This window comes from Hypanus sabinus, chromosome 18 (genome assembly GCF_030144855.1).
Source record: "Hypanus sabinus isolate sHypSab1 chromosome 18, sHypSab1.hap1, whole genome shotgun sequence".
NCBI classification, from domain to species: domain Eukaryota; kingdom Metazoa; phylum Chordata; class Chondrichthyes; order Myliobatiformes; family Dasyatidae; genus Hypanus; species Hypanus sabinus.
The window spans coordinates 52,799,786-52,827,349 of NC_082723.1; the positions used below are offsets into that span (position 1 = coordinate 52,799,786).

Sequence of the window (27,564 nt, forward strand, 5' to 3'; positions counted from 1 at the left end):
GCTCCAACGCCATACTTATATTTGCAGATGACACCACTGTCATAGGCCAAATCAAATGTGGTGACGAATCAGCATGCAGGAGGGAGATTGAAAATCTGACTGAGCGGTGCCAAGTAACAACCTCGTACTCAAAGTAAGCTAGATCAAGGAGCTGATTATTAAATTCAGGAGGAGGAAACTGGAAGTCCATGAGCCAGTGGAGAGGGTCAGCAACTTTAAATTCCTATTAGAGGACCAGGTCTGGGTCCAGCACATAAATGCAATTGCAAAGAAAGCAAGACAGCACCTCTACTTCCTTAGGAGTTTGTGAAGATTCGACATGACATCTAAAACTTTGAGAAATTTCTATAGATGTGTGGTGAAGAGTATATTGACTGGCTGCATCACAACCTGGTATGGAAACACTAATGCCCTTGAACAGAAAATCCTCAAAAAGTCATGGACGTGGCCTAGCCCATCATGGATAAAACCTTCCCCACCACTGAGCACATCTACATGGAGCATTCTTGCAGGAAAGCAGCATCCATCATCAGGACCCGCCACCTAGATCATGCTCTCTTCTCACTGCCACCATCAGGAAGGTGGTACAGGAGCCTCAGGACTCACATCACCATGTTCAGGGGCAGTTATTACCCCTCACTATCAGGCTCCTTAACTGGATGGATAACTTCACTCAATTTCACTTGCCCCATCACTGAACTGTTCCCATAACTATAGACTCTCTTTCAAGGACTCTTCATCTCTTCTTCTCAATATTTATTGCTTATTTATTATTATTTCTTTTTGTCTTTGCACAATTTGTCTTTTGCACACTGGTTGTCTACTCTGTTGGTGCAACCTTTCATTGATTCTTTTATGGTTATTACATTTATTGAGTATGCCCACAAGAAAATGAACTTTCAGGGATGTATATAGTGACATATGTACTTTGATAATAAACTTACTTCAAAGTTTGAACTCTTACTTCCCACCTGGTTTCATTTGCTCATCATTCCCTTACCTTTCTGTACTACCACCTACCAGCCTCTAACCCACCCTCCCTTATACTGTTAAATACCAGCAATCTTTCCTCTTACCCTTTCAGTCCTAATGCACAGTCTTGACCAGAAACACGGACATATAACTTGCTGGATACACTGAGTTTGCTCTCTGGTGTTATAATCCAGCGTGCAGGAATTTCAGTCCAGTCCTTAAGACTCCCTATTGTAGGATACTTCATCGTGATTCACCGTGATATTTAGCAATCTGCTCCATTCATATGGTGTTGTGCCTCCCAGGATTGAACACTACAGACTAGATGACTCAGAGCAACACACAAAGTGCTGGAGGAACTCAGCACATCAGGCAACATTTACGGAGGGAAGTGGACAGTCAGCATTTCAGTTTGAGATGCTTCATTGGGACTGGAAAAAAAGATCAAAGGTATCCAGTTTAAAAAGACAGAGTAAGAGCTGGCAGATGATAGGTGGATCCAGGTGAGGTCAGTGGTGATAGGCAGAAGAAGGAGGGAGGAGAGTGGGAATAGCATCAGAAGCTTGGAGATGATAGGTGGAAGTGGCAAAGGGATGAAGAAAAGGGAATCTGATAAGAGGGGACAATGAAAGGTTGGACATGACTGGAATGAACTCCTGCCTCAGCAAGGACCTGGACCCATTGCAGTTTGCCTATCGCCACAATAGGTCAATGGCAAGTGCAATCTCAATGGCTCTTCACGCAGCTTGAGACCACCGAGACCAGTGGTCCCCAACCTCCAGGCCGTGGACCGATACTGATCCGCGAAGCATGCAGGCAGTGGTAGCCAGGACGCACTCAGCAATCGCCTCTGATCTGGGCCGATATTTACTTGCCGGGTGGCACCTAATTAATCAGCTTGTTTATTTCAGCTTTTTTCTGAAGGATGTGCCGGCTACTGCTGCACCCCTCCTGCATGCTTCGCGGATCAGTATCAGTCCGTGGCCCAGAGCTTGGGGACCACTGACCTAGACAACACAAACACCTATGTCAGGATTCTGTTCATCGACTATAGCTCAGCATTTAAAACCATCATTCCCACAATCCTGATTCAGAAGTTGCAGAACCTGGGCCTCTGTACCTCCCTCTACAATAGGATCCTCGACTTCCTAACCGGAAGACACAATCTGTGCAGATTAGTGATAACATCTCCTCCTCACTAACGATCAACATTGGTGCACTTCAGGAGTGTGTGCTTAGCCCACTGTTCTACTCTCTATATACCCATGACTGTGTGGCTAGGCATAGCTCAAATATCATCTATAAACTTGCTGATGATAGAACCATTGTTGGTAGAATCTCAGGTGGTGACAAGAGGGCGTATGGGAGTGTTGCAGAAAGGCAGCGTCCATTATTAAAGACCCCAGCACCCAGGGCATGCCCTTTTCTCACTGTTACCATCAGGCAGGAGGCACACACTCAGCGATTCAGGAACAGCTTCTTCCCCTTAGCCATCTGATTCCTAAATGGACATCGAACCCTTGGACATTACCTCACTTTTTTAATATACAAGGTTATATTATTTCGCTTTTTGCACAAATTTTAATCTGTTCGATATATGTATACTGCAATTGATTTATTTTATTATTATTATTTTGTGTTTTTTTTCCTTCTATATTATATATTCTATTGAATTGCTGCTTCCAAGTTCACATCACATACCGGTGATAATAAACCTGATTCTGATTCTGCATCTAGGTTTTTCATTACCTAACAGTGATCTCAATAACATAAATGAGCAGTACATCAAATAAATAGCTAAGATAACGAAAGGCTCATCCAATGAAAAGTCACAAATGAGTATTGTAGGAGAGTGCAGTAAGGCTTCCACAGTATCACAATCAGAGCAATGATCATAAAATTATTAAAAACCCATTGGGTTGTAATCTGTGCTGGTTTTAATAGATTAATCTCTCCCAATTAGAAACCAAAAAGGAAATGATTGGAATATGCAGTGTCTGTGGAGTGAGGAATACTCAGTTAATTTTACAGATGAATAATGCACAGGGGAACTGAGCGTTTCTCATACAGGGAAAATGGGTTATCTGAAATTGTTGTATTTACTATAAAGGCTGGAAGGCTGTCATGTGCCCGGATGGAAGACAAGGGGCTGATCCCCAACCCTGTGTTGGGTCCTATTGGAATAGTGCAGGAGACCATCAATCCATAGGTCATATGGGGAGTGGAAGGGAGAATTAAAATGACAGACCGCTGGAATCTCAGGGTACTGAATGAAGACATTTTGCAAGAGGAATTGTTATTGAAAGGCATTAACTCAGCATACGTTAGAGAAGGGAGCTTTCATAAACTCCTTAAAACTAATCCTGCTGCCCTGCTATTTCTCTTACTGCTCTGCAAGCTTCACCTTTTGAAGTTCACATTCCACTTCCTTTTAAAAGTTGCAGCTTTCCCAGGATCTTGGGTCAACAGCCTTCACCCATAGCTCAGCAAACCCCATGTCACATCAGATCCAATATTTCTTTGGGCAGATTGTTCAGGAACAAATTCCTCATAAAAAAACAAGCTCCAGCCTTGTCAAGGAGACCCTGTAGCGTACAGGGGCTACTGGCAAAACACGGTAAAGTTTGACCAAATGCTACACAGAATACCGTAACAGCCGGCTAAGTCACCAACTTCAAGCTTAGCCAGCTGTCAAACACTTATCTGCCATTCACATTCAAACACCTTGAAATCAATTGTATAATTTTAACAATGATTGAATAAAACTATGCAAAGAAATAGAAAATACTTCAATGGCACAGTGGAACAGCTGGTAGAGTTGCTGTCTCACACCTCCATGACTCTGGGTGAATCCTGATTTCCACTTTTGACTGTGCGGAGTTCTCCCTGGACTGTGTGGATTTCCACCAATTGCTCCGGTTGCTTCCCACATCCCAAAAATGTGCTGGTTGCTACCTAATTGGTCACGGTAGCATAGAGGTTAGCACAATGCTATTACAGCTCGGGGTATCGGAGTTCAGAGTTCAATTCTGACATCTTCTATAAGGATTCTCTGTACATCCTCCCCGCGGAACATGTGGTTTTTCCCCAGGTGCCCCAGCTTCCTTCCGCAGACCAAGGATTCTCTGTAGGTTAAGTGGTTTTAGTAAACTGTCCGGTAATTAGGTTAGGGTTAAATCGGGGTTGTCAGGGATTACTGGGGTGGTGCAGACCAATCGGCTGAAAGGGCCTACACTGCACTGTATTCCCCAAATAAATTAAAATTACGGGCAAGTTGATGGGTATGTGGGGAGAATAATGGGTTAAGGCAGCGATTCCCAACCTTTCGCATGCATTGGACCAATATCATTAAGGAGCCCATGGACTCCAGATTGGGAACCCCTGGGCTTACTGATAAAATGGATCCTTAATTGCCAATATGGACTCAATGGGCTGAAAGGCCTGTGTCTGTGCTGTATCTCCATGACATATTTAAGCATTCAGCCATTCCTGTTGTGGAAGTGACATGGATTGCTGACACTCCACCTGGTCTAATTTCAAAAGTACAGGTGCTGGAATATTTCAAGAAATTAATGCTCTGCTTTGGACTCCATGAGGACTTCAGCGTCAGAACACCCTCAGGAGATCAATGGTCAAGAGTCCTTCAGATCGTTTGGAGTCCCACAAAATGCTTGCACAGAAGTCCCAAGCTTCCACATACATTAAAGAAAAATCCAGGTCATTGAATCTCTTTCCACTGCCTTTCAGATGATAAGCTTCCTGTACTAATGCAAAGTGCTTCTATTCCCTCCAGATCTGGATATTTTACTTTTTAAGTTCTGTCTTCTGATTGCTAACCTCCCTGCTGTTGATGTATGTAGGTTAGCATTACCCAGAATGGGCTTAGCAATACTATGATCATATCTCTGAAAATAATTATCTACCTACTGTGAATCTGAAATAAAAGCAGAAAATAATGTATCAGCACTGTTGGATGGTCACACTGATAACTTAGTTGAGGTTCAGTTTCAGAACTGAAACATGACAGATCGAAAAATATTCTAATAAAATCAGGAAACTGAGCAGATACTGCAGGTAGCACGAAAATTAGTGAGTAGTGTCTTTGAAAAGCACACTTATGATACTTTAGCTTGTTAACAATCCTCTTGTGGTTCCATATAATGGTAGTGGTTTGGAATTGAGGAAGTTGGAGATTGAGGAGTGAATAAATGTACTGCAGAGGCTCTTGCAGCTCTTCATTACCTATCTGTGATCTTTGTTCCCATCACACCACCTAGCCTCATCCCCTGCCAAACTTCACCATTCCCTTCAGTCCTCCCTTTCTAACCTTTAGTTATCTGTTCTCAGTAAATTTACTGCTACTCTGCTAAACATTTCTTGTCATTTGGCTGAACTGTGCAGCTCGAGCTTGACCCTGTCATGATCTTTTGGTTTCTGATTCCTTGGGAAAATTTCTGGAAGAAAGCGGTAATTTGGAACACATACCAAATCACAGATCTGGAGATGAGGGATTTTAGCTACTCTGGCTACTTTAGTGGGGAAGTTGGTGTTATTTTTCCAGCAGCAGAAATGGTTGAGAGGATATTTGATAGAAAGAGAGCTATGGAGAGGTATAGCAGAGAAACAGATCCCTCAGTCCACCAATTCCGCACCGGTCATCAAGCACCCTCTTTTAACAGAACTTCTACTATACCCTGTTTTAATCTCTCCACATTTTCTTCAGACACTGCCGTTGCCTCACACAGCAGAGGCATTTTACAGTGGGCAATGAACTACCAACCTGGATACCTTCGCAATGTGTGAGGAAAGCAGAACAGCTGAGGGAAACCCATGTAATCTCAGGGAGGCCATTCAAGCTCACACAGACAGCAAACCAGGTTACAGCTGAACCCGGATCACTGGGACTGTGGGCAACAGCTTTACTAACTACTATGCACTAGTCGAGCTGCAGTCTCATAGCTTCAATATACAAGATCATGACAGATTTAATAAAATAATTTACTAAAATCGCTGTTCCCTTCAGAAGGTAGTTCAAGGACCAGTGGACACAGATTTAAAGTGATATACAAAAATGCAGAGTGACGCAAGGATTATTTTTAACTGATTATGATCTGAAACTGCCCATTAGGGTATCAGAAGTGGAGCAACAAGGCCTTCCAAAAAGAAATAGCAAGGGCAATTGAGGGAAAATAATAAGCAGGCTATGGGAAAAGAGTAGAGAAGGAAGGACTGATCTTTTAAAATCAGCACAGGTTACGACTCAGTGGGCTTTAACCATTTAATGATCATTGCTCTCACGACACCTTACTGCACTTTTCCTACAATTCCCTGTTGTGACTTTTCATTCGATGAACCTTTCCCTATCTTAGCTATTTGTTTGCTATATTGCTCAGTTATGTTATTGAGATTTAGGTAAGGAAGAAATAGGATCCACTGTTCTTCACTGTCCTCTCCCATCAGATTCCCTATTTTTCATCCGTTTGTCACTTCTACTTATCATCTCCCAGCTTCAGATGCTATTCCCTCTTCTGCCCATCAGCCCCAACCTCACCTGGATCCACCTATCACCTGCAAGCTCCCACTCCACTTTCTTTATACTGGATACCTTCTATCTTTCTTTCCAGTCCTGGTGAAGCATCTTGAATTAAAATAATGGCTGATACTTCACAGCTAACAAAGTAAGTCTTTGTTGGTTTACTTCCTCACTCAACTGCCCTTAAAATTCTTAATGAAACCACCACGTCATACCACATCACAACAAAGAAACACAGAGCTTCCATTAAAATCAAATAATCCCACACTGAAATCATCATTAAGTTGGCGTTTTCTCCCCCATTCAGTTTCCAATATGCTAATTGCCTTAAGAACTTCCTGTTGGTTAAGCGATGTGCAAACAATATCTCATGTAATTGAGAGCCACAGACCAGACATTGTGCTTATAGATTATTTTCCCCTTTCCAAAATAATCCCTCAGAAAATCAGAGTAAACAAACCACAGACAAAATGCTACTCAATAGAATAAGCTCATATCAGATGTGTGATGGACACACAGTTAGGAAGTGACTTTACCTGTCAAAAGCAGTTGATCCAAGGCGCTGTTTAATGACATCACTATTCAGTAACATGGCAGGACCTAGAAAGGAAATTTACATCGTATATAATGGACTGACATGTTCATTTTTAGTGATCCCCACAATCTTAGGTCACAGGGAAGATGACTAATGCATTTTCCAAAACTCCCCAGGGGTACGAAAAGCTCCCAATTAAATGGAAAACACAGATGTAATCCCTTTATTCAACGGAGGGTGACAAAATGCAATAAGGTTGACATCTGACACAAAATAAATGTTAGAAGTTATTGGAATTGGTTTATTGTTGTCACTTGTACCAGGACACAGTTTAAAGTTTTGCTAGCATATTGTTTGTACAGAGCAAATCATGACACAGTGCATTGAAGTAGAACAAGGTAAAACAATAACAATGCTTTATAATGTGCAACTGCTACAGAGAAAATGCAGTGTAGGTAAACAAGGTGCAAGATCATAATGAGGTAGATTGTGAGGTCAAAAGTCCAACTTATCATACTGGGAAACTATTTAATTGTCTTATATAACTATTTAATAGTAACACCAGGGTAGAAGCTATCCTTGAGCCCAGTGGTAGGCCATTTAGAAAACTCAAGAAAAAGCGGATAACTTTGATGGGTTTGTACTATATTTGATCACAGTATATCCCCAAAGTGATTGACCCTTCAATATTTTTATATTTTATCTATATAGCAGCATTGGCCAATCATTCCAGGATATCCTCCTTCAGTATTACAGTAATGTTTTCCCTAACCATCCCCTTTAATATTCCACCCCCTCTTGAAACTTTTATATCCAAAGTCCATTACAGAGCTGTCATACATTAGGCTTGCAATGTGCCCTTTATCTGTGATAATACCTTCATCCCCTTTCCTACTACACCCAACACTGGTCAGCAAATCACAAGCGTCATAGAGCAAGAGAACCAGCCCAGGGACCCACTGAGTCCATGTCAAACATCAAACAGCCATTTACTTTAACCCTACACCAAGACACTTACATACTCCTGCAGATCCCCATCAACTCGTTCCAAACACACCTCCCTCCACAACCCATCCGTATGCTAGAGATAATTTAAAGTTCCACACAATCTATCAAAAGCGCACCTTTGGGATATCCAAGGAAACTGGAACACCCAGAAGAATATCACACAAGCTCCGCCCAGACAACGATAGCACAGTTTGTAGAGTGTTTGCCTCTCAGTTCCACACACCGAGGTTCAGTTCTGGCCTCTGGTGCTGCCAGGGTGGATGTGCACTTCCTCCCAGTGACTGCATGGGTTTCCTCTGGGGTACTAGGTTTCTTGCCCCCACATCCAAATGACATCTTAAGTACCAAGTGTAAAATTTCTCCACAATGTAAGCAAGTGGTAGAAACCAGGGTGAAAGAAACAATAGGAACGTGAAGAGAATAAAATAATATTAGTCGTAATTAGATGCTTGATGGTCTGTATAGACAGTGGTCCCCAACCACCGGGCCGCAAAACGTGTGCTACTGGGCCGCAAAGGAACAATATGATTTGGTAATATGAAACGATGAGTCAGCTGCACCTTTCCTCATTCCGTCACGCCCACTGTTGAACTTGAACGCACGCGAGGTCATCAGTCGGTCATTAACCTACAACTACACAATGAGTAAAAAACATCGCTTGAGAGTTTCTTTGGAAAAGGTGGTAGGGACATAAAAGGCCTAACGATGATGATAACGCAGAGACAGCTGAGGCCGAGACTGCAAAAAAAAAATGAAAGCTTCCTTCAACAGAAAATACAACAAGACGTACATAAAATATGGCTTTAATGCGACCGGTGACTCGCACGTTCCCTGTGTGTGGTATGTGGAGACAAGCTGTCTAATGAGGCAATGAAGCCCTCAAAACTGCTTCGGCATCTTGAGTCCAAGAACCCTGCACTTAAAGACAAACCCGTTGAGCTTTTTGAGCGGAAAAAATGTGAGCAAGTGGGACAGAAGCAAGTGCTGGGAGCCACCACCTCCACAAATGATGCTGCTCTGAGAGCGTTGTACTTAGTGGCTAGCCGTGTAGCTAAGGCTAAGAAGCCTTTCACTGTTGGTGAAGAATTGATTCTGCCTGTTGCCAAAGACATGTGCCGTGAACTGTTGGGGAGAAGCTGCGGCTAACAAGATGGCACAGGTTTCTCTTTCAGCTACCACAGTTTCAAGGAGAATCGATGAGATAGCGGAGGACATCGAAGCACAGCTGTTGGAACGGCTTAACAAGTCTCCATGTGACAAGGAGTGGATAGCAAAACTCGCTTATCTGTGTGACATCTTCAACCTGCTCAATGAACTCAATTTGTCACTTCAGGGGAGAATGACAACTGCCTTCAAGTTGGCAGATAAAGTGTCTTCTTTCAAAGCCAAACTGGAACTGTGGGAACGGCAAGTGGACAGGGGCATACTTGACATGTTCCCAACATTAGCTGGGATTTTGGGAGAGACTGAGGCTGCACCTTCCTTCTCACAGCTGGTGCACGATCACCTATCTTTGCTGTTGACAGAATTCGAGCATTACTTCCCAACCGCAAATGACCCAAGACGTGCAAAGGAATGAGTCCTTGACCCATTTCTGAATGTCCCCGTTGAATCATCCATGTCAGCGCGGGAAGAATATCAACTTCTCGAGCTTGCAAATGACGGTGGGCTGAAAAGTTTGTTTGACATAACATCTCTGCCGGCATTCTGGATCGAAGTCAAGGCTGAATTTCCTGAGATAGCCACAAAAGCACTGAAAACGTTGCTTCCATTTCCAACATCATATCTCTGCGAAGCAGGGTTTTCTGCAATGTATGCAACGAAAACTAAATTGCAGAATTGACTGGACATAAGGAACCCCTTTCGAGTATCGCCGTCTCCCATCACTCCTCGATGGGACTGTTTTGTTGCAGGGAAACAAGCCCAGGGCTCCCACTGATTCAGCGATATTGGTATGTTGCAATGATTTTATATGTTCCTTCAAGGAAAATATGCACGGTGTGTTTTAATATCCAAACGTTTCTTAAAATGTTATGATGCTATTGACTTACAAGTGACATATAATTGACTGATCACTATATTTATGCAAGGAAAATAAGCACTGTGTTTATTATCAAATTCGTTAGACAAACCCTTTAGAAATGAAATCGAGTGCATTAGCCACTTCTAAGTGACTTATAGTCGACTTATCACATACATTCCTGTTGTGAGTAACACCACCCCTTCCCCCCCACCCCCAGCAGCCGGTCCGCAAGAATATTGTCAATAGTAAACCGGTCCACGGTGCCAAAAAGGTCAGGGACCCCTGTGTATAGATACAGAGGGCTGACCAGCCTGTTTCTGTGTGGTACTACAGTGTTCATGACAGCACCCGATGTCAGGACTGTACCCGTTTCACACTATTGCTCATCTGCCTTGATGGGTTGCTCAGGTCTCAAAACGAAAACTGCAGCAACCATCTGCTGGATTGGGAGCTGGGAGCAGGATTGGTAAAACAATGATTGGCTGGATTTGGCTTTCTACAGGGGAAAGGAGGGAAAGCAGAACAGTCACAAAGCATTACGGAGATTGATCAGGGAAATACGAGGGGATGTGTGGTTAGGTAAGAAGGGTTAAAGCAAAAACAACTACTCCCTTACTAAAAAACAAACAATGCATGTGGGGTTAAATAGCACTTTCCTGCTTTTATTTCTTATGTCCTTATGTATTAACTAGAGTTAACTACTGCTTGTATAGTTAGGATACCCTGGTAGCTAAAGCACCACATTCCACAGGTCAGGGTTGCCCGTGATCTGGTGTAATGAACGCTTCACTGTCACACAAACATTTCCTCCCACCAGAAGGAAAAGCAAATTATATTGTGCTGTTCTCAGCTCCTCAAAAGCCACATATGACTTTGACGAATAGTAAGAATTAAGTTATTAAGTTCTTACAAACTAATGATAAACCTTCATGAATCAGTGCCTGGAAGTCGGCTGCAATCTTGGTCTCAATTATGGGTAATATGCTTGAAGGAGAGTATATAAAGGAGATTAACCAGTAGTATTTGGGATTGCATTCTGGAATGAAAATTGAGGGGATCAGTAGAGGTACTAAAAATGGTGTGGGGCTTTGATAAGTTAATTGTCAAGAAACTGCTTCGCTCTGGTAGAGGTTCAGAAGGCAGAAATTTAAGGTAATTGACAAAACATACAGGGGGGACAGAGGCGGGGATAATTTGCTTTATGGTGACCCTGTATCCAGAATTCAGTACCTGAGCCATAACTGAAATAGGTTCATCACCGGAAGCAACAAAACCAAGTAGCACCAGGAAGTAAACAAGCTAGTGCCTTGGTGCATCACAACAAATTGGAGCGGGATGTCCTCAAAACTGAGGAGATTCATATTGACTTCAGGAGAAATGTGTCTCCTCTCCACCCACCTGTCATCAACAACTCAGATAACCTGGGCATTGTTATTTTGCAGGACTTCATATGGGAGGTCCTCACATTCCTTCATTTACAAAATGGGTGCAGCTCTTGCAGCAATTGGTAAAATTCCATCTTCCCCAGAATATACAGGTAGAATTCTACACCGCCATCATCCTTATTACTGTCTAGTCAATGCAGCAGCCTCTCACAATATACAGAGCCTTAAAAATTCAGCTCCCACAACTATTTTGACATTTTACTGTCTCATTTTCCAACCCAAAGCAGATTGCCAGAGCAATCATGAGGTGACCTCAAGTGAAGAAAATTGAGATCCTTGAGTGGCCCAGTTGGAATCCTGACCTTAGTTCAATTGAACACTGGTAAGATTTCAAGATTGCTGTCCACTGCTGCTCCCCAACTAGCCTGGCACAGCTTGAGCAATTTAGCAAGGAGGAATAGGCAAATTTTGCTCCATCATATTGTATGAAGGTAATAAAGTCTTATCCAAAAATAAGCTGTAATAGCTGTGGGAGGTAATTCAACTAAGCTCTGAGCAAAGGGGGATTACTTTTGAACTGCTGACATTTCAGTTTTTGGGTTTTTAGTTTTTCAGGCTTTACAATGTTCCCTGTTTTTTAGGCTCTATTGTGAAGAAAGGAGCATGTAATTCACAAATTAAAAAAAAATCTGTTAAATTCATCAAAATCCCTAGTTGTAATATTCATCTACATGAATGAAGGGCTGGGGCCTGTATGAGAACTACAGCAAACTGTCGGGTCTGCAGAAAAGATCACTGGAGGAAATCCACCATCACTGCAAGACTTGTATATAGTATATCCAGGACAAAGAAACAGGCAGGAAAAATCATTGCAGACAGGACCCAGCCCACAAGCTGCCTTTTCAAAAAGCTTCCTTCCAGAAAGCACTATAGTGGTATTAAAACAAAAAAAAACACACCATCTTAAAAGTTTCATCTCCTAAAGCAGTTAATCTGTTCAATCATTCTAGTAAGCTCTCCCAACCCCCTATATTCATTTCCCCAGTTACTACACTGCATTGTAAACGCACGCTGGTATTTATGCACACTTTATTCCATATCTGTACTTTAACATCCAACTTTATTTTTAAAATAATTCTTTATGCTTTATAATTGTGGAGTTTTTCTGCTTCTTGTTGCATGTCACACCAACACATCACAGAAAATTCCTAATACACGCAAATGTTTTTGGTGAACAAAGTGGATATTCAATAGCAAGTGAGTATAGATACATATGCTAAAGAAGAAATTATCTGAAGAGCAGGAAAGTGAAAGCAATAAACAGACACGAGAGACTGTAGATGCTGGAAATCTGAGCAACACACACAACATTTGCCAGATGAAACTCTGCAGGTTACCGGCATCCATGGAGGAAAATAAATAGTTTATGATCTGGACTGAGATTCTCCTCGGCCTAAAATGTTGATTGTTCATTTGCTTTCATTGATGTTGCCTGACCTGCTGAGTTCCTCCAGCATTTGATGTGTGTTGCAAGTCAAACTAACGATATTGTTTATGTAATGTGCTGTAAGGTTTCACTGCCTTTGGCTGGGCCAGAGGCTGTTTTCCACTAGACAAATGCATGTTGGCCAAACTTGAGGGTTACATTTATTACAACACACACAAAATACTGGAGGAACTCTGTAGATCAGGCAGCATTTATGGAAATGAATAGTCAATGTTTTGGGCCGAGACCCTTCTTCAGGACCTGTTCGGAATGGGGAAGACGCCAGAATGAAAAGGTAAGGGGACGGGAAGAGGCTAGTTGGATGGTGATAGGTGAAGCCATATGGGTGATAAAGATAAAAGGCTAGAGAAGAAAGAATCTGATAGGAGAGGAGAGTGTACTACAGGAGCAAGGGGATGAAGGGGAGAACCCATTGGGGGGGGAGGGGGAGTGATAGACAGGTGAGGAGAATTAAAAGGTCAGAGTGGAGAATAGAGGGATGTGGGGAATTTGTTTCTGGATGGAGAAATTAATATTCATATCATCAATTTGGAGGATAACCTGACTGAATACAGGGTGTTGCTCATTCACCCCGAGGGTGGCCTCATCTTGGCACAAGAGGTCTGACAGGTCAGAATGGGAATTGGAATTAAAACGTTTAGCCACCAGAAAGTCCCACTTGTGGCGGATGTTGCAGAGGAGCTCAACGAAGCGGCGCCCCAATTTACTGAGGGCAGCATCAATAATGGAGGGAGGCGAAACCCCGTTGTTTGAACGAGGAGGATATATCTGATGTCCTGGAAAGGAAAGCTGCATCCTGGGAACAGATGTGGCAGAGGCAAAGAAACTGAGAAAAGGGTATAGTAGAGATAACTGCAAGAATCAGGTTATTGTTTAACTTTATGGGTCAAATGCATTCTCTGTCAATGAGGTTCTACAAATTAGGATTTGGCATAATAATACATTTTGAAGAAGGAAGCAAAAATTTTTTATTTTACCACTATATTTACACAGTCAAATTGCCAATAGATAAATATTTCAGTGGTCTACCTCTAAATATATCATCGCATAATCTTCTGGAATTTTAGAGTCATAGAGCACTACTGAACAGAAAGAGGCCCTTCAACCCATCTAGACACGCTGAACTATTAATCTGCCTAGTCCCATTGACCTGCATTACATCACTGAAACTATCCAAATGTCTCTTAAATGTTGAAATTGACGCTGCATCTGCCTCGTGCTAGAAGCTCACTCCACACTCTCACCATCCTCCGAGTGAAGAAGTTCCCCCTAATCATTTCACCTTTTACTCTAACAACCTCTAGTTTTAGTCTCAGCCAACCTCAGTGGAAAAAGCCTGCTTACATATATCCCTCAAAATCTTGTACACTTCTATCAAATCTCCCCCTCAATCTTCTATGTTCCAGGGAATAAAATCCTATCCTATTCAGCCTTTTCCTAAAACTCAGGTCCTAGAGTCCTGGCAACATCCTTGTAAATTTTCTCTGTACTCTTTCAATCTTATTTACATCTTTCCTGTAGGAAGGTGCCCAAAATTGCACACAATACTCCAAATTAGACCTCACTAAAGTCTTATACAACATTGACATAACATCCCAACTCCTGTACTCAATACTTTGGTTTATGAAAGCCAATGTGCCAAAAGCTCTCTTTATGACCCTCAAAATCTACTTATTAATCTCTCTTTTTAATTTGTACCCTGCACAAATCTACTTATGACACCACTTTCAAGGAATTATGAATCTGTATTCTCAGATCCCTCTGTTCTACCACACTCCTCTGTGCCCCATTGCTCACTGTGTAAATCCTACCTTGATCTGTGGTCCCAAAGTGAACCCCTCACACTTGTCTGCATTAATCTCCATCTGCCATTTTCAGCCCATTTTTCCAGCTGGTCCAGATCCCACTCAAACTTTGATAGCATTCCCCACTGCCTACTATGCCACCAGTCTTGGTGTCATCTAAAAATTTACTGATCCATTTTACTGTATTATCATCCAGATCACTGATACAGATGACAAGCATCAATGGACCCAGCACTGATCTCTGTGGCACACTGGTAGTCACAGGCCTCCAGTCAGAAAGGTACTACCTCTCTCTGGCTTCTCCTGCAAAGCCAATGTCTAATCTAATTTACTACCTATCCTGAATGCCAAGCGACTGAACCTTCTTGACCAACCCCCTATGTGGGACCTTCTCAAAGTCCATGTAGACATCCACCACCTTGCCCTCATCAACTTTCCTGGTAACTTCTTCAAAAAAAACTCTACAAGGTTGGTTAGACACTACCTACCATGCACAAAGCCATGCTAACTATCCCTAATCAGTCCCTATCTATCCAAATACTTATATATGTTGTCCCTTAGAATACCTTTCAATAACTTACCCACTACTGATGTCAGGCTCACTAGCCTATAATATCCAGGTTTATTTTTAGAGCCTTTCTTAACCCATGGCAATTCACCCATTGCTGGGACCCCTAAAATTTCTACTCTAGCCTCCCACAAGGTAAGAGGGGACATCTTGTCAGGCCCTGGAGATTTATCCAACCTCAAGTTTGCCTCAAGTAAGCAAACACCTTCTCCTCTGTAATCTGTTCACAGTCTGAACTTACTGCTGTTTTATCTCACTTCTATAGACTGTGTCCATATGCCGAGTAAATACAGATGCAAACAATTTATTTAAGATTTTCTCCCTCTCTTTTGGCTCCATGAATAGATGACACTCTGATCTCTTACTATACCTGTAGAAACCCTTAGGATTCTCCTTCACCTTACCTGTGACAATGACCTCATGCCTTCTTTTATCTCTCCTGATTTCCTTAAGTATTATCTTGCATTTCTTATGCTCCACAAGTACCTCATTTGTTTCTACATGCCTCTTCCTGCTACGTACCTCCTTCTTCTTAACCAGGACCTCAATATCTCTCGAAAATCAAGGCTCCTTAAACCGGTTATCCTTTCCTTATATTCCTACAGGAGCATAGAAACTCCATATTCTTAAAATGTCACTTTTGAAGGCCTCCCACCTACCCAGCATACCTTTGCCTGAAAACAACCTGTCTCAATCCGCAATTGCCAAATCCTTTCTGATACCATTAAAATTGGCCGTTCTCCAATTTAGAAACTCAACCCGAGGAAAGGACCTATCCTTCACCATAATGATATTGAAATTAATGGCATTATGATCACTAGATGCAAAGCATTCTATCGTCTGCCCTGTCTCATTTCCTACTAGGAGATACAGTATTGTACTGCCTCTGGTTGGAACCTCTATGCATTGATTAAGGAAACTTTCCTGAACACATTTTAAAAACTCTTCCCCATCCAAGCAACACACACAAAACGCTGGAGGAACTCGGGCAGCATCTATGGAAAAGAGTATAGTCAACGTTTTGGATCAAGACCCTTCATCAGGACTGGAAAAAAAATCAGGAGTCTGAGTAGGCATCCAGCTCTTTTACAGTATAGGAGTCCCAATCAATACGTGAAAGCTAAAAAAAAAATCCCCTATTACAAGCTTATCTTTCTTGCAACAGTCTGTAAACCCTCTGTAAATTTGCTCCTCTAAATCACACTGCCCACTGGGTAGTCTACAGCATAAGCCCATTAATGTGGTCACCCCTTTCTTATTCCTCAATCCCACCCATCAAGCTCAGTAGACAAACTCTTTAGCCTAACCTGTCTGCTGTGACATTTTCCCTGACTAGTAATTCCACCCCCTCCCACTCTATCATATCTGACACAACGGAGTCCTGGTACTGGTTAGACACAGGAGTACGTTCAGCCAGAGACTCATTCCACCGAGATGCAACACTGAGTGTCATAGGAAGTCATTCCTGCGTGTGGTCATCAAATTTTACAACTCCTCCCTCGGAGTGTCAGACACCCTGAGCCAATAGGCTGGTCCTGGACTTATTTCCACTTGGCATAATTTACCTATAATTATTTAATTACTTATGGTTTTATATTGCTATATTTCTACACTATTCTTGGTTGGTGCGACTGTAACAAAACCCAATTTCCCTCGGGATCAATAAAGTACTTCTGTCTGTCTGTCTGGAAAATTGAGCTGCCAGTCCTGCCCCTCTTGCAACCAAGGCTCACTAATTGCTCCAATGTCATGATTCTACATTCCGATCCATGCCCCAGATTCAATCAACTTTGCTACAATACTCCTTGCATTGAAATCTACACAACTCAGAATATTAGTCCCTTCTTGCTCAGCCTTTCAATATTTTTGTTCAGGGACCTTGAAACGAAATAAATAAAAGACACATTTAGGACCGATGGATACAACTTAATGTCCGTGAAATATATACAATATACATCGTGAAATCCCTTTTCTTTGCAAAAATCCAGGAAAACAAAGAAGTGCCCCAAAGAATGAACGACTGTCAAATGTTAGCACTTGAAATGCTGTGCTCAGTTCTGGTCGCCTCACTACAGGAAGGATGTGGAAACCATAGAAAGGCTGCAGAGGAGATTTACAAGGATGTTGCCTGTACTAGGCAACGTGCCTTATGAGAATAGGTCAGGTCGTGGTCAATATGTGACAGCCAAAGCTTAAACGTAAACCCTTAAGAACAGCAGGATACTGCTAGAGTGGGATTACTAGATCTGGATGGATAGATGATCTGAAAATAAACACAATTAGCACATTAGATACAATACTGATGAAAATACTTCATGCAGATACATCCTGTTAGCAAAATAGACTGTCTCATGATATCATTTTGTTGGTTACATAAAAACTGAAACTACGTCATTTTGTAATAAAAGATAATCTTATTATGAAAAAGCAGATAATAGAATAAACTATGAATAATGCATGTCATTAAGCAATAGAAAGCACAATATAATGGAGCAACACAGTCACTAACGTCAGGGAAAGCATTTGAGTTGTATGCAGCTTATAAATGAAGTTAGGAACAACCACAACCCCTCAACCAGTATGCCATATCGTCAATATGACAGTAGATGGAGGAATGCTTCTCCTGAAGGGATCATCCTGCACAGTACGTGATTGGATTATAAACTGAAGAACACAAAAAAAGGAGCGAGATAGCACAAGTAACTAACAGCTCACAAAATTACCATTACTATAGTAGATACACTTCTGAACTGCGATTGCCACAGTCTGCAGCCTGTAATTTTCCTTTTAAGGGTGTTCTTTGAACTGACTAGACAATCTGGTGCTTTTGTATTCTCCTGGGGATTCAGTGAATGAGACACTCAAGAGTGCAGGTACGGCTATTGCTGGGTCCAGGCCTAAAGGCGGAAGGGGAACATGTGATTGGCTCCTCCTGTTTTTGCTACTGCTGTCAGGCGGGAGGTCCCAGGCTGCCGGGTTTGGGAGCAGTTGTTACCCTGCAGCCATCGGACTCCTGGACAAGCTTCACACGCCTCAGCACTGACCAGACTCTGCAGCTGGGGACTCACTTTCGGCAACTCTGCAGTTCATATTCCATGTGTTTTTGTTTATTTTTTTTAAACCACTTGCACAATTTGAGCAAGGGCGAAGGATGAACAGGTGTTTAGCTCACTGCTCTGCAAGGTTTCCTCGCTTCAGCACTGAATTGACTGCAGTTGTGGTCTGCAGTCAATGATGAACTGGCTCCGTGGGTCTGGCCTGCATTTATCAGACTCCTTAATTGGCTTCACTCACCTCTGCATTGAACTGGTTTCATGGTTGTGGACAGTTAACGTTCTGGGTGTTATTCCCTTACTTTTTTTTATTGTTTGCACAATTTGTTCTTTTTGTTGTGCAGATTTAAAAAAATGGATTCTATTGTGTTTCTGTTTTGTCACTGCCTGCAAGACGACAAATCTCAAGGTTGTATAGCATATAAATAATTTGATGATAAATGTACTTTGAACTTTGAAAAGAGTCATCAGTTTGCATTATGGGGTCATCACTAAGATTTAGCAAGACATCAAGAATTCATTCTAAAGTTTATAAGAATGATGAAAGGAAGTCTTTGTCCTGAGAAAAATGCAGCCTTGCTTTAGGATATTACATCTATAGCTGGGAGAAGAATAAATATTGAATTGTTATTGATCTATATGGACCAAGGACAGCAGAACATTGTTGTACTGTATGAGCAAACATTGCCACTGGAATCAATACACCCACTCTCATTCCATTGATCACTTGATTATTTCTGTGGGTGAGGGAAATGCTGTTGCAGGGTGGAATGACAAGAAGAAAGGGACATCTGAGACCACTAATTCACAATGGCATGGCAGCAGCAAAACTAATGGCTATACCGTATGAGCATACCAATTAGAAGCAGGAACAGAGCACTCAGCCGTACTCCATTTGGTGAAACCTGATTGTAACCTCAGCTCTGCATTCCTGTCAACCATACTGACCTTTCAGCCTCTCTCTAACGCACTTTCACAACCTTGCTCAAAGAGTGGAAGCAGAGTTCCAAACACTTCCAATTTTGAATGAATGACACCTCATCTCTTAACAATCCTGCATTTTCAAACAGTACCTCCAGTTCTAGATTCTCTCATAAGAAACACATCCATTTACATCATGCCAAGGTCTCTCCATCTGTTAATCATCTCAGTCAAATTTCTCTCACACTAAACCCCAATAAAAACACACACAGTCTGTCTAACAATTCCTCATGATGCAACCCATACATTCCAAAAACAAGTCTGAACTGCTTACACTGCATAAAACCTTTTGTTAAATAAAGGCCACACTGTACAGGTGTGATCTCTGGTGTCCTACATAATGGATTGCAGAGATGCAGCAGTGAAGCCACAGATGGATTGAAAACCAGAGCCAATAAGTGCTTCTGAACATAGGGGTCAGTGAGGGTGCAGGGGAACAGCTGAACTTGGATAACTTCAAAGTAGAAGGAAAGAAATCAGGACAGAAATTGGAATGGTCAAGTAATTTAGGGAAAGCAAAGTGTCTGCAGACTTTAAGTCAGTGCCAGAGTTAGGGTTGATGCTGATTGAATGCAACAACCAAGGGACAAAATCCTGCCTTGTGAAGGATGAATCCATGTCCAGAAAGGAAATCATGGCTTCACTATTTCCCCTCCAGTTCACATCTCCCTTTCATGTTCAGCTGTTTATACTCTCCTTGAGTGAGTTGCTACTCAACATTGCAACTGTTCTCTACAGTGCTGTTCCCAAGCTTACGGACCCAACTCTGTGCCACCTGGAAGCCAGAACCTGCAGTGTACCAGGAGATGACCACCCATCAACATCAGGCTTCACCGTGCGGAGAAGCTGAAGATACCTTGGGCACTTGAGTAGACTGTTGACTTCCATCTGGCATCACTACAGAGGACGGAACTGACAATCAGGGAGTGGCACCGAAGAGGAAAAGAGGCTATGATGGGAGAACCGCCTCATTCTTAGAGAGAGCAAACAGCTGGAGAGTGAGGGGAGGTCAGGACTGGGAGACAGAGGTGGGGAAGAGATAAGTAGAATCGAGAGTTGGGTCGAGGCTGAGGGAAAAGAAGTGGGTAAGCTCAGGAATGTGTGCATCAAATCTGTGTAGTTTCCAGGCCTCTTGGACTGCTTTGCAGGACCTTACTATCAACGTCAGGTCAAGCAGCATCTGTGGTGGGAAAGGAACTGATGATGCCTCCCCCACTCCCACAGATGCTGCTCAAACCTCTGAGTTCCACCAGCAGTTTGTGTTCTGCTTATTATGTCTCTCCTCGTCTGGACGTACAACAGTCACATCACATTAAAGAATTCATGAGCAGGCATGTTTCACAGCTCAGAGCAAGCCATCTTTCATCCCGAGGGACTGCCTAAAAAGCTAACACAGAAACACTGCCTTTCTACTTTTGCATTAATTTCATCTTACAATAAACCAGAACATTCTGTAGGTTTCTCTAAGCTCCTGCAATATCTACATATTGCAAACCATACACCACTGCACCCATATCTCATGGCCTCTGTAACTCGTATCATGTAGACAATATGCTTTCACTTGATTTCATTCTGCTAAAATTGACAATTCACAAACCCGCATAGTATACTCCCCACTCTCTCAATCAATATATTCCACTATAGCTTGTTCGCAACTTAATTTCCTACCTACACTTGTGCTATCAGATTTAGCAACTGTACCTTTAGCACAAATCCATGTGACACATCTTGCATTTCATTACATCTTGTCAATCAGCAAAAGATCCATTTATTCGCAGAGTCTCTTGCTGGAAAGGTCACCTTCCTTTCCTGCCTGTATACTACCTCCTATACTACCAGCTTTTACCAGAGCAGGCTGGCTCTCTGTCAACAGGTCAGGGACCTCCTGTTGCTGCTCATCTTGAAAAGGAAGTCAGACAGCGTATTTCCATAAAGACTGGACGGACTGTCAAACCCAAAGTTAGTCTTTATTATGGTTTCTAATGTCCTTGCACAAAGAGTATTTAAGTATATTTCAAAAACATCGGTAGCAATAAAAAGATCAGGTATCATATCATGCAGCATAATTTTCTTTCCAAATTGGATAATAGCTCAGCCACTTAGAGAAAACTACCATATAAAAATGCACAGCTGCAGAAATGTAAAAATAATGATCACTCACTTCTCCCCCTCCTCCATTACTTGAAGGTGAAATGCTCACTAACTCACTTTTGCTTGACGGAACATGAACAGATTACAAAAACAAAATGGTTTAACCAAAACTTCCATGAAAGCAAGATGAATTAAATTGGCATTGACTTACTGGAAGTCAGCTCTGACATGCCCACCTCAGATAAAAACCCAGTACACATCCAACAAATTGCTTTACATTCTACTAATCAATTGGAGAGACTGTGGCTTTGTTTCCCATCAGTGAAGGCTCCTTTTCATTCTTTAGACTGGCATCAAAATCACTAATACATCAATATGCGGTCTAAAGCATAAGGGAAATGCATTTAAATAATAAAGCTAAGGACTAACAACCTGATGGGTAAAAAAAATGGTTATGGAAACAGCAATGAAGAATCTTCCTTTATCTGTGTGTGACTGTATGGACAGACTGAGATGGAGGACCTTCATTGCTGCCCTAAAAGCCAGCAGCATAACGGGCAGTAAGTATTTAAATAATAAGCTGCTGGAGGAATTCAGCAGGTTAAGCAGAATCTGTGAAAGGAAAGGGGTAATTTTAATTTTCAGGTCGAGAACCTGTGTCGCTGCTGCTCAGAAGAGGAATAAGTCTGCAATAAGTCTGTGACCTGAATAACTTCTTAAAACTATTAAAAAAATAAGCTAAAAGCCAAAATGCTGCTGTCCTCTTTACCTATTCAATTGCAGGGACAGAAAGTTATGCATCTGAACCCTTTTCTCAACTCTCATTCAGCATATTTCGATGGAGCATGAATTTGGAACGATAATAAAGATTTTGTTCAGGTTTGACAGTCAGTCCAGTCATTATGGAAATAAGCTGTCTGACCTCCATTTCGAGATGAGCAGCAACAGGAAGGCCCTGCACCCTCGACAGAGAGCCAGCCTGCTTTGGTAAAAGGTTAATGAGGAAAAATCAAAGCAAGGTAGTGTATGGGTGGGGAAGGAAGATGAGCTTCTTAACAATAAACAATAGGCATAAATAGATCACTTCCTCCTCCATCATACATCGGCATTACATATATTCTGCCACTGTTCTACAATTTTCCAGGGGGTCAGCGTGCGAACTGCCAGAGACTGGGGTTAGTGAGGGTCTGCTACTGAAACCTTGAGCACCTACAACATGCACCTTAAGGCGCTGTTAAATGCCAACACTGTTTCTGCAAGATGCACAAATGCACGAAAGAACCTTTGTCAGCATCCTCTGCTGGGGGGAGGTTCTGGGTACTGAGAGCCCTGCTGCATTGAGAAGCTGCACTGTTTGCATGCCAACACCAAACTACTGACACAAATACTCTCTTCTGTGTTGTATCACAGGTACAAGTTGGGCAGAGGTAAAAGTTTAAGGATGTGCTCAAAGCTTCCCTGAGGATATTCAGCATTCCCTTTAACTCCTGAAAATCTCTGGTCCATGACTGCTCAAAGCGGAGGAGCAGCTTGGCATCGAGTACACAGAAGAATGGTTGATGTAGCAGTAGTAAGCACACTACTTCACAAACTACCCTGCTGTGTAGTCAGCCGTCAATACTCATCTGTCAGAGAGTCTGCAGATCCCACAATGGTCTCATTAACCATTTCAGAGCCCACAAAACCAGTAGAAGCAGGTCAGCCTTGATCAGAGGAGTGCGCAAAGGGATGAGAACAGTGAGAGGCAGTGGGTCAGCAACTGGGGAAGTGCAGCATGTGCCAAGGCAAAGGGATACAGCAGCGATTGTTTGCAAGAAAGGAATGGCATGGAGAAAAGGGAAGCAGCAGAAAATAGCAAAGAGACCGTGCAGAGTGTGAGTGAGAGAGAGAGAGAGAGAGAGAGTGAGTGAGAGATAAGAGGGCGGAGCTAACGAGTGTCAGTAGCAGGCAATAAGAACGTAAGACATAGGAGCAGAATTAGGCCATTTGGTCTGCTCTGCATTCCATCATGGTTGATCCCAGTCCCCGGATCCCACTCAACCCCATGCACCTGCCTTCTCACCATATTCTTTGATGCCCCAACCAATAAGGAACTTGGCCTCCACCACGGATTCACAACTCTCTGGCTTAAAAAAATACTCTTTACCTCTATTCTCTATTATTGAGGGTCACCCCTCAATTTTGAGTCTGTACCCTCCAGTTCTGGATACACCCACCATATGAAATGTCTTCTCCACATCCACCCTATCTAGTCCTTTCAACATTCAGTAGATTTCAATGAAATATCTTCCTCCGCCATCCCCCCCCAACATTCTTCTAAATTTCAGTCAGTACAGGCCCAAAGCTGCCATTCTCTCTTCATATATTAACCCCTTCATTCTTGGAATCATCCTCATGAACCTCCTCTTGATACTCTCCAATGACAACACATCCTTTGAGATATGGGGACCAAAACTGTTAACAATACTCCAAATGCAGCTTGACTAGTGTCTTATAAAGCCTCCACATTATCTCCTTGCTTTTATATTCTATTCCCCTTGAAATAAATGCCAATATTGCATTTGCCTTCTTTACCACAGAGTCAAACTGCAAATTAACCTTCTGGAGGCCTTGCATCAAGACCCCCAAGACCCTCTGCATCTTTGATGCTTGAAACTTCTCTCTATTTCAATAATAGCTTACACTATTTATCCTTTTACCAAAATGCATTATCATACATTTCTGAACACTGTGTTCCATCTGTCACTTTTTTGCCTATTCTACCAATTTCTGCAAGTCCTGCTATAATTGCATTGCTTCCTCAGCACTACCTACCACTCCACCTATCTTCGTGTCATCCACAAATTTAGCCACAAGACCATCAATTCCATTATCCAAATCACTGACAAACAATGTGAAAACTAGCGGTCTCAATACTGACCCATGAGGAACACCACTAGTCACTGACAGCCAACCAGAAAAAGCCCCCTTTTATTCCCACTTGCTGCCTCCTGCCTGTCAGCCATTGTTCTATCCAGTATCTTTCCTGTAATGCCATAGGATTTTATCTTGTTAAGCAGTGTCATGGGTGACACCTTATCAAATGCTTTCTGAAAATCCAAGTAAATTACATCCACCACCTCTCCTTTGTCTATTCTGATTGTTACTTCCTCAAAGAACTCTAACAGATTTGTCATATAAGATTTGCCTTTACAGAAACCATGCTGACTTTGACTTATTTTATCATTTGTCTCCAAGTACCCTGAAACCTCATCCATAATAATAGACTCCAACACTTTTCCAACCACTGAGGTTAGGCTAACTGGCCTATAATTCCTTTTCTTTTGTCTTCCTCCCTTCTTAAAGAGTGGAGTGACATTTGCAATCTGCCAGTCCATCTTGACTTTGCCAGAAGCAACAGATTCTTGAAAGATCATGACCACTGCATCCGTTATCTCTTCAGCAACCTCTCTTAGAACACTGGGATGTAGTCCACCTGGCCCAGGTGACTTACCCACCCTTAAGACCTTTGAGTTTGCCTAGCTCTTTTGCTTTTTTTTATAGCAATGGCACTCACTCCTGCTCCCTGACACTCTCAGGTCTCTGGCACACTGCTAGTGTCTTCTACAGTGAACAATGATGCAAAGACCCATTAAGTTCATTTGCCATTTCTTTGTCCCCCATTACTACCTTAACAGCATCATTTTCCAGTGATCCAATATCAACTCTCACCTTCCTTTTATTCTTTCTATAACTTAAAAAAATGATCTAGGAATAATGGTGCATAGTTCCTTGAAGGTGGAATCTCATGTGGATAGGGTGGTGAAGAAAGCTTTTGGTATGCTGGCCTTTATAAATCAGCATTGAGTATAGGAGTTGGGATGTAATGTTAAAATTGCATAAGGCATTGGTAAGGCCGAATTTGGAGTATTGTGTACACTTCTGGTCACCGAATTATAGGAAAGATGTCAACAAAATAGAGGGAGTACAGAGAAGATTTACTAGAATGTTACCTGGGTTTCAGCACCTAAGTTACAGAGAAAGATTGAACAAGTTAGGTCATTATTCTTTGGAGCGTAGAAGGTTGAGGGGGGACTTGATAGAGCTATTTAAAATTATGAGGGGGATAGATAGAGTTGACGTAGATACGCTTTTCCCACTGAGAGTAGGGGAGATTCAAACAAGAGGACATGAGTTGAGAGTTAGGGGGTAAAAGTTTAGGGGTAACACAAGGGGGGGGATTTCTTTACTCAGAGTGGTAGCTGTGTGGAACAAGCTTCCTGTAGAAGTGGTAGAGGCAGATTCGGTATTGTCATTTAAAGTAAAATTGGATAGGTATATGGACAGGAAAGGAATGGAGGTTATGGGCTGAGTGCAGGTCGGTGGGACTAGGTGAGAGTAAGCGTTCAGCACGGACTAGAAGGGCCGAGATGGCCTGTTTCTGTGCTGTAATTGTTATATGGTTTGTATGGTTTAGTATCCTGCGTCGGCTGGTGGCGCAGTGACATCAGCGCCAGACTCCAGAATGGAGGGTCCTGGGGTTGAATCCAGTCGGGCTGTTCCCAAGTACGCTTTCCATCCGTGCCGGGTTGAGTATTGAGCTCGCAACTCGACCTCGTAAAAGATAGAAAAATACTGCGAAATGTCTGTGTGAGGAGTGGCGCGCCACACAGTCTTTCGTTCCGCGCCTTGTAAGGCTTGAAAATGCCCAACACTGGCCTCTCAGGCCTGAGTCGAAGTCGTCATCATCATCATCATTTACATTATTGGCTAGATTGCCTTCATATTTCATCCTTTCCCTTCTTATAGCTTTTTTAGTTGCCTTTTGTTGAATTTTAAAAGCTTCCCAATCATCCAACTAACCACTCACTTTTGCTAACACACAAAATACTCCGCAGATGCTGGGGTCAAAGCTTGTTGTACGACTCACTTTTGCTACCTTATATCCCCTTCCTTGGCTTTCACACAGTCCTCAACTTCAATTGACAGTCACGGTTGCCTAGCCCTACCATTTGAGAACTTCTTCTGTGGGACATATTTTTCCTGCGCCTTGTGAACTATTCCCAGAAACTTCAGCCATCTCTGCACTGGCATCATCCCCACCAGTATCCTCCTCCAATCCACCTGGGCAAGCTCCTAACTCATGCTTCTGTAATTCCCTTTATTCCATATATTACTGATACATGTGACTTATGTTTCTTCCTCTCAAATTGCAGTATGAATTCAATCATATTATGATCACTGCCTCTTAAGGGTTTCTTTACATTAAGCTCCCTAATAAAATCTGGGTTATTACACAACACCCAATCTAATATAACATTTCTCCCGAGTAGGCTCAATCTGCTCTGAAAAGCCATCTCATAGGCATTCAACCTATTCCTCTCTTATGATCCGACACCAACTAGATTTTCCCAGTCCCCTCGCACATTGAAGTCCCCCATTACAAATGTGTCATTACCTTTATTACATGCCTTTTCCAGCTCCCTTTGCAATCTGAACACATCTTGACTACAAGTTGGAGGACTATATATGATTCCCACAATGTTTTTTCATCCTTGCAGTTTCTTAACTCCACCATAAAGATTCAACATTCTCTAACCCTATGTCACTTCTTTCTGAAGATTACCAACAGAGCCACACCACCGCCTATGCCTTCCTGCTCGTCCTTTTGATACAAAGTATATCCTTTGATGTTAAGTTCCCAACTATGGCCTTCTTTCAGCCATGACTCTGTGATGGCAACCAATCACGTCATACCAACGTCATACCAACCAATTTCTAATTGCGCCACGAGTGTGTCCATCTTATTCAGAATGCTACATGCATTTAAATACAGCACTTTCAGTCCTTCATTCTTTGCCCCTTTTGAATTTTGCCTTCATGATACAATTTAACTCTTCTCTGTCTGTATTTATTAGCTTGTCCTTCCTTACATTCATGTTACACTTGTAAACCTGTTGGCTCATCCTCAGCTCTATCATACTGGTTCCCATGCCCCTGCTATATTAGTTTAAACCACTCCTAACAGCTCTAATAAACCAGCTCACAAGAATATTAGTCCCTCTCGGGAGGAATTACAAGGAACTTTGTTTTGAAAGGGCACTGAGCTCAATTTTAAGGATAA

The 27,564-nt window shown here is 42.3% G+C and overlaps 1 protein-coding gene across 2 annotated transcripts in view; it reads right to left on the reverse strand.

Moving 5' to 3' along the window:
* Window positions 1–27,564, reverse strand: part of pnpla7b (patatin-like phospholipase domain containing 7b) — a 329,041-nt gene that overhangs the window by 123,077 nt on the left and 178,400 nt on the right. For both annotated transcript variants that reach the window (XM_059994311.1, XM_059994312.1), the window contains exon 23: window positions 7,042–7,105. In XM_059994311.1, coding sequence (XP_059850294.1) covers window positions 7,042–7,105 — 64 coding nt within the window. The remainder of the gene's footprint in view (window positions 1–7,041; window positions 7,106–27,564) is intronic.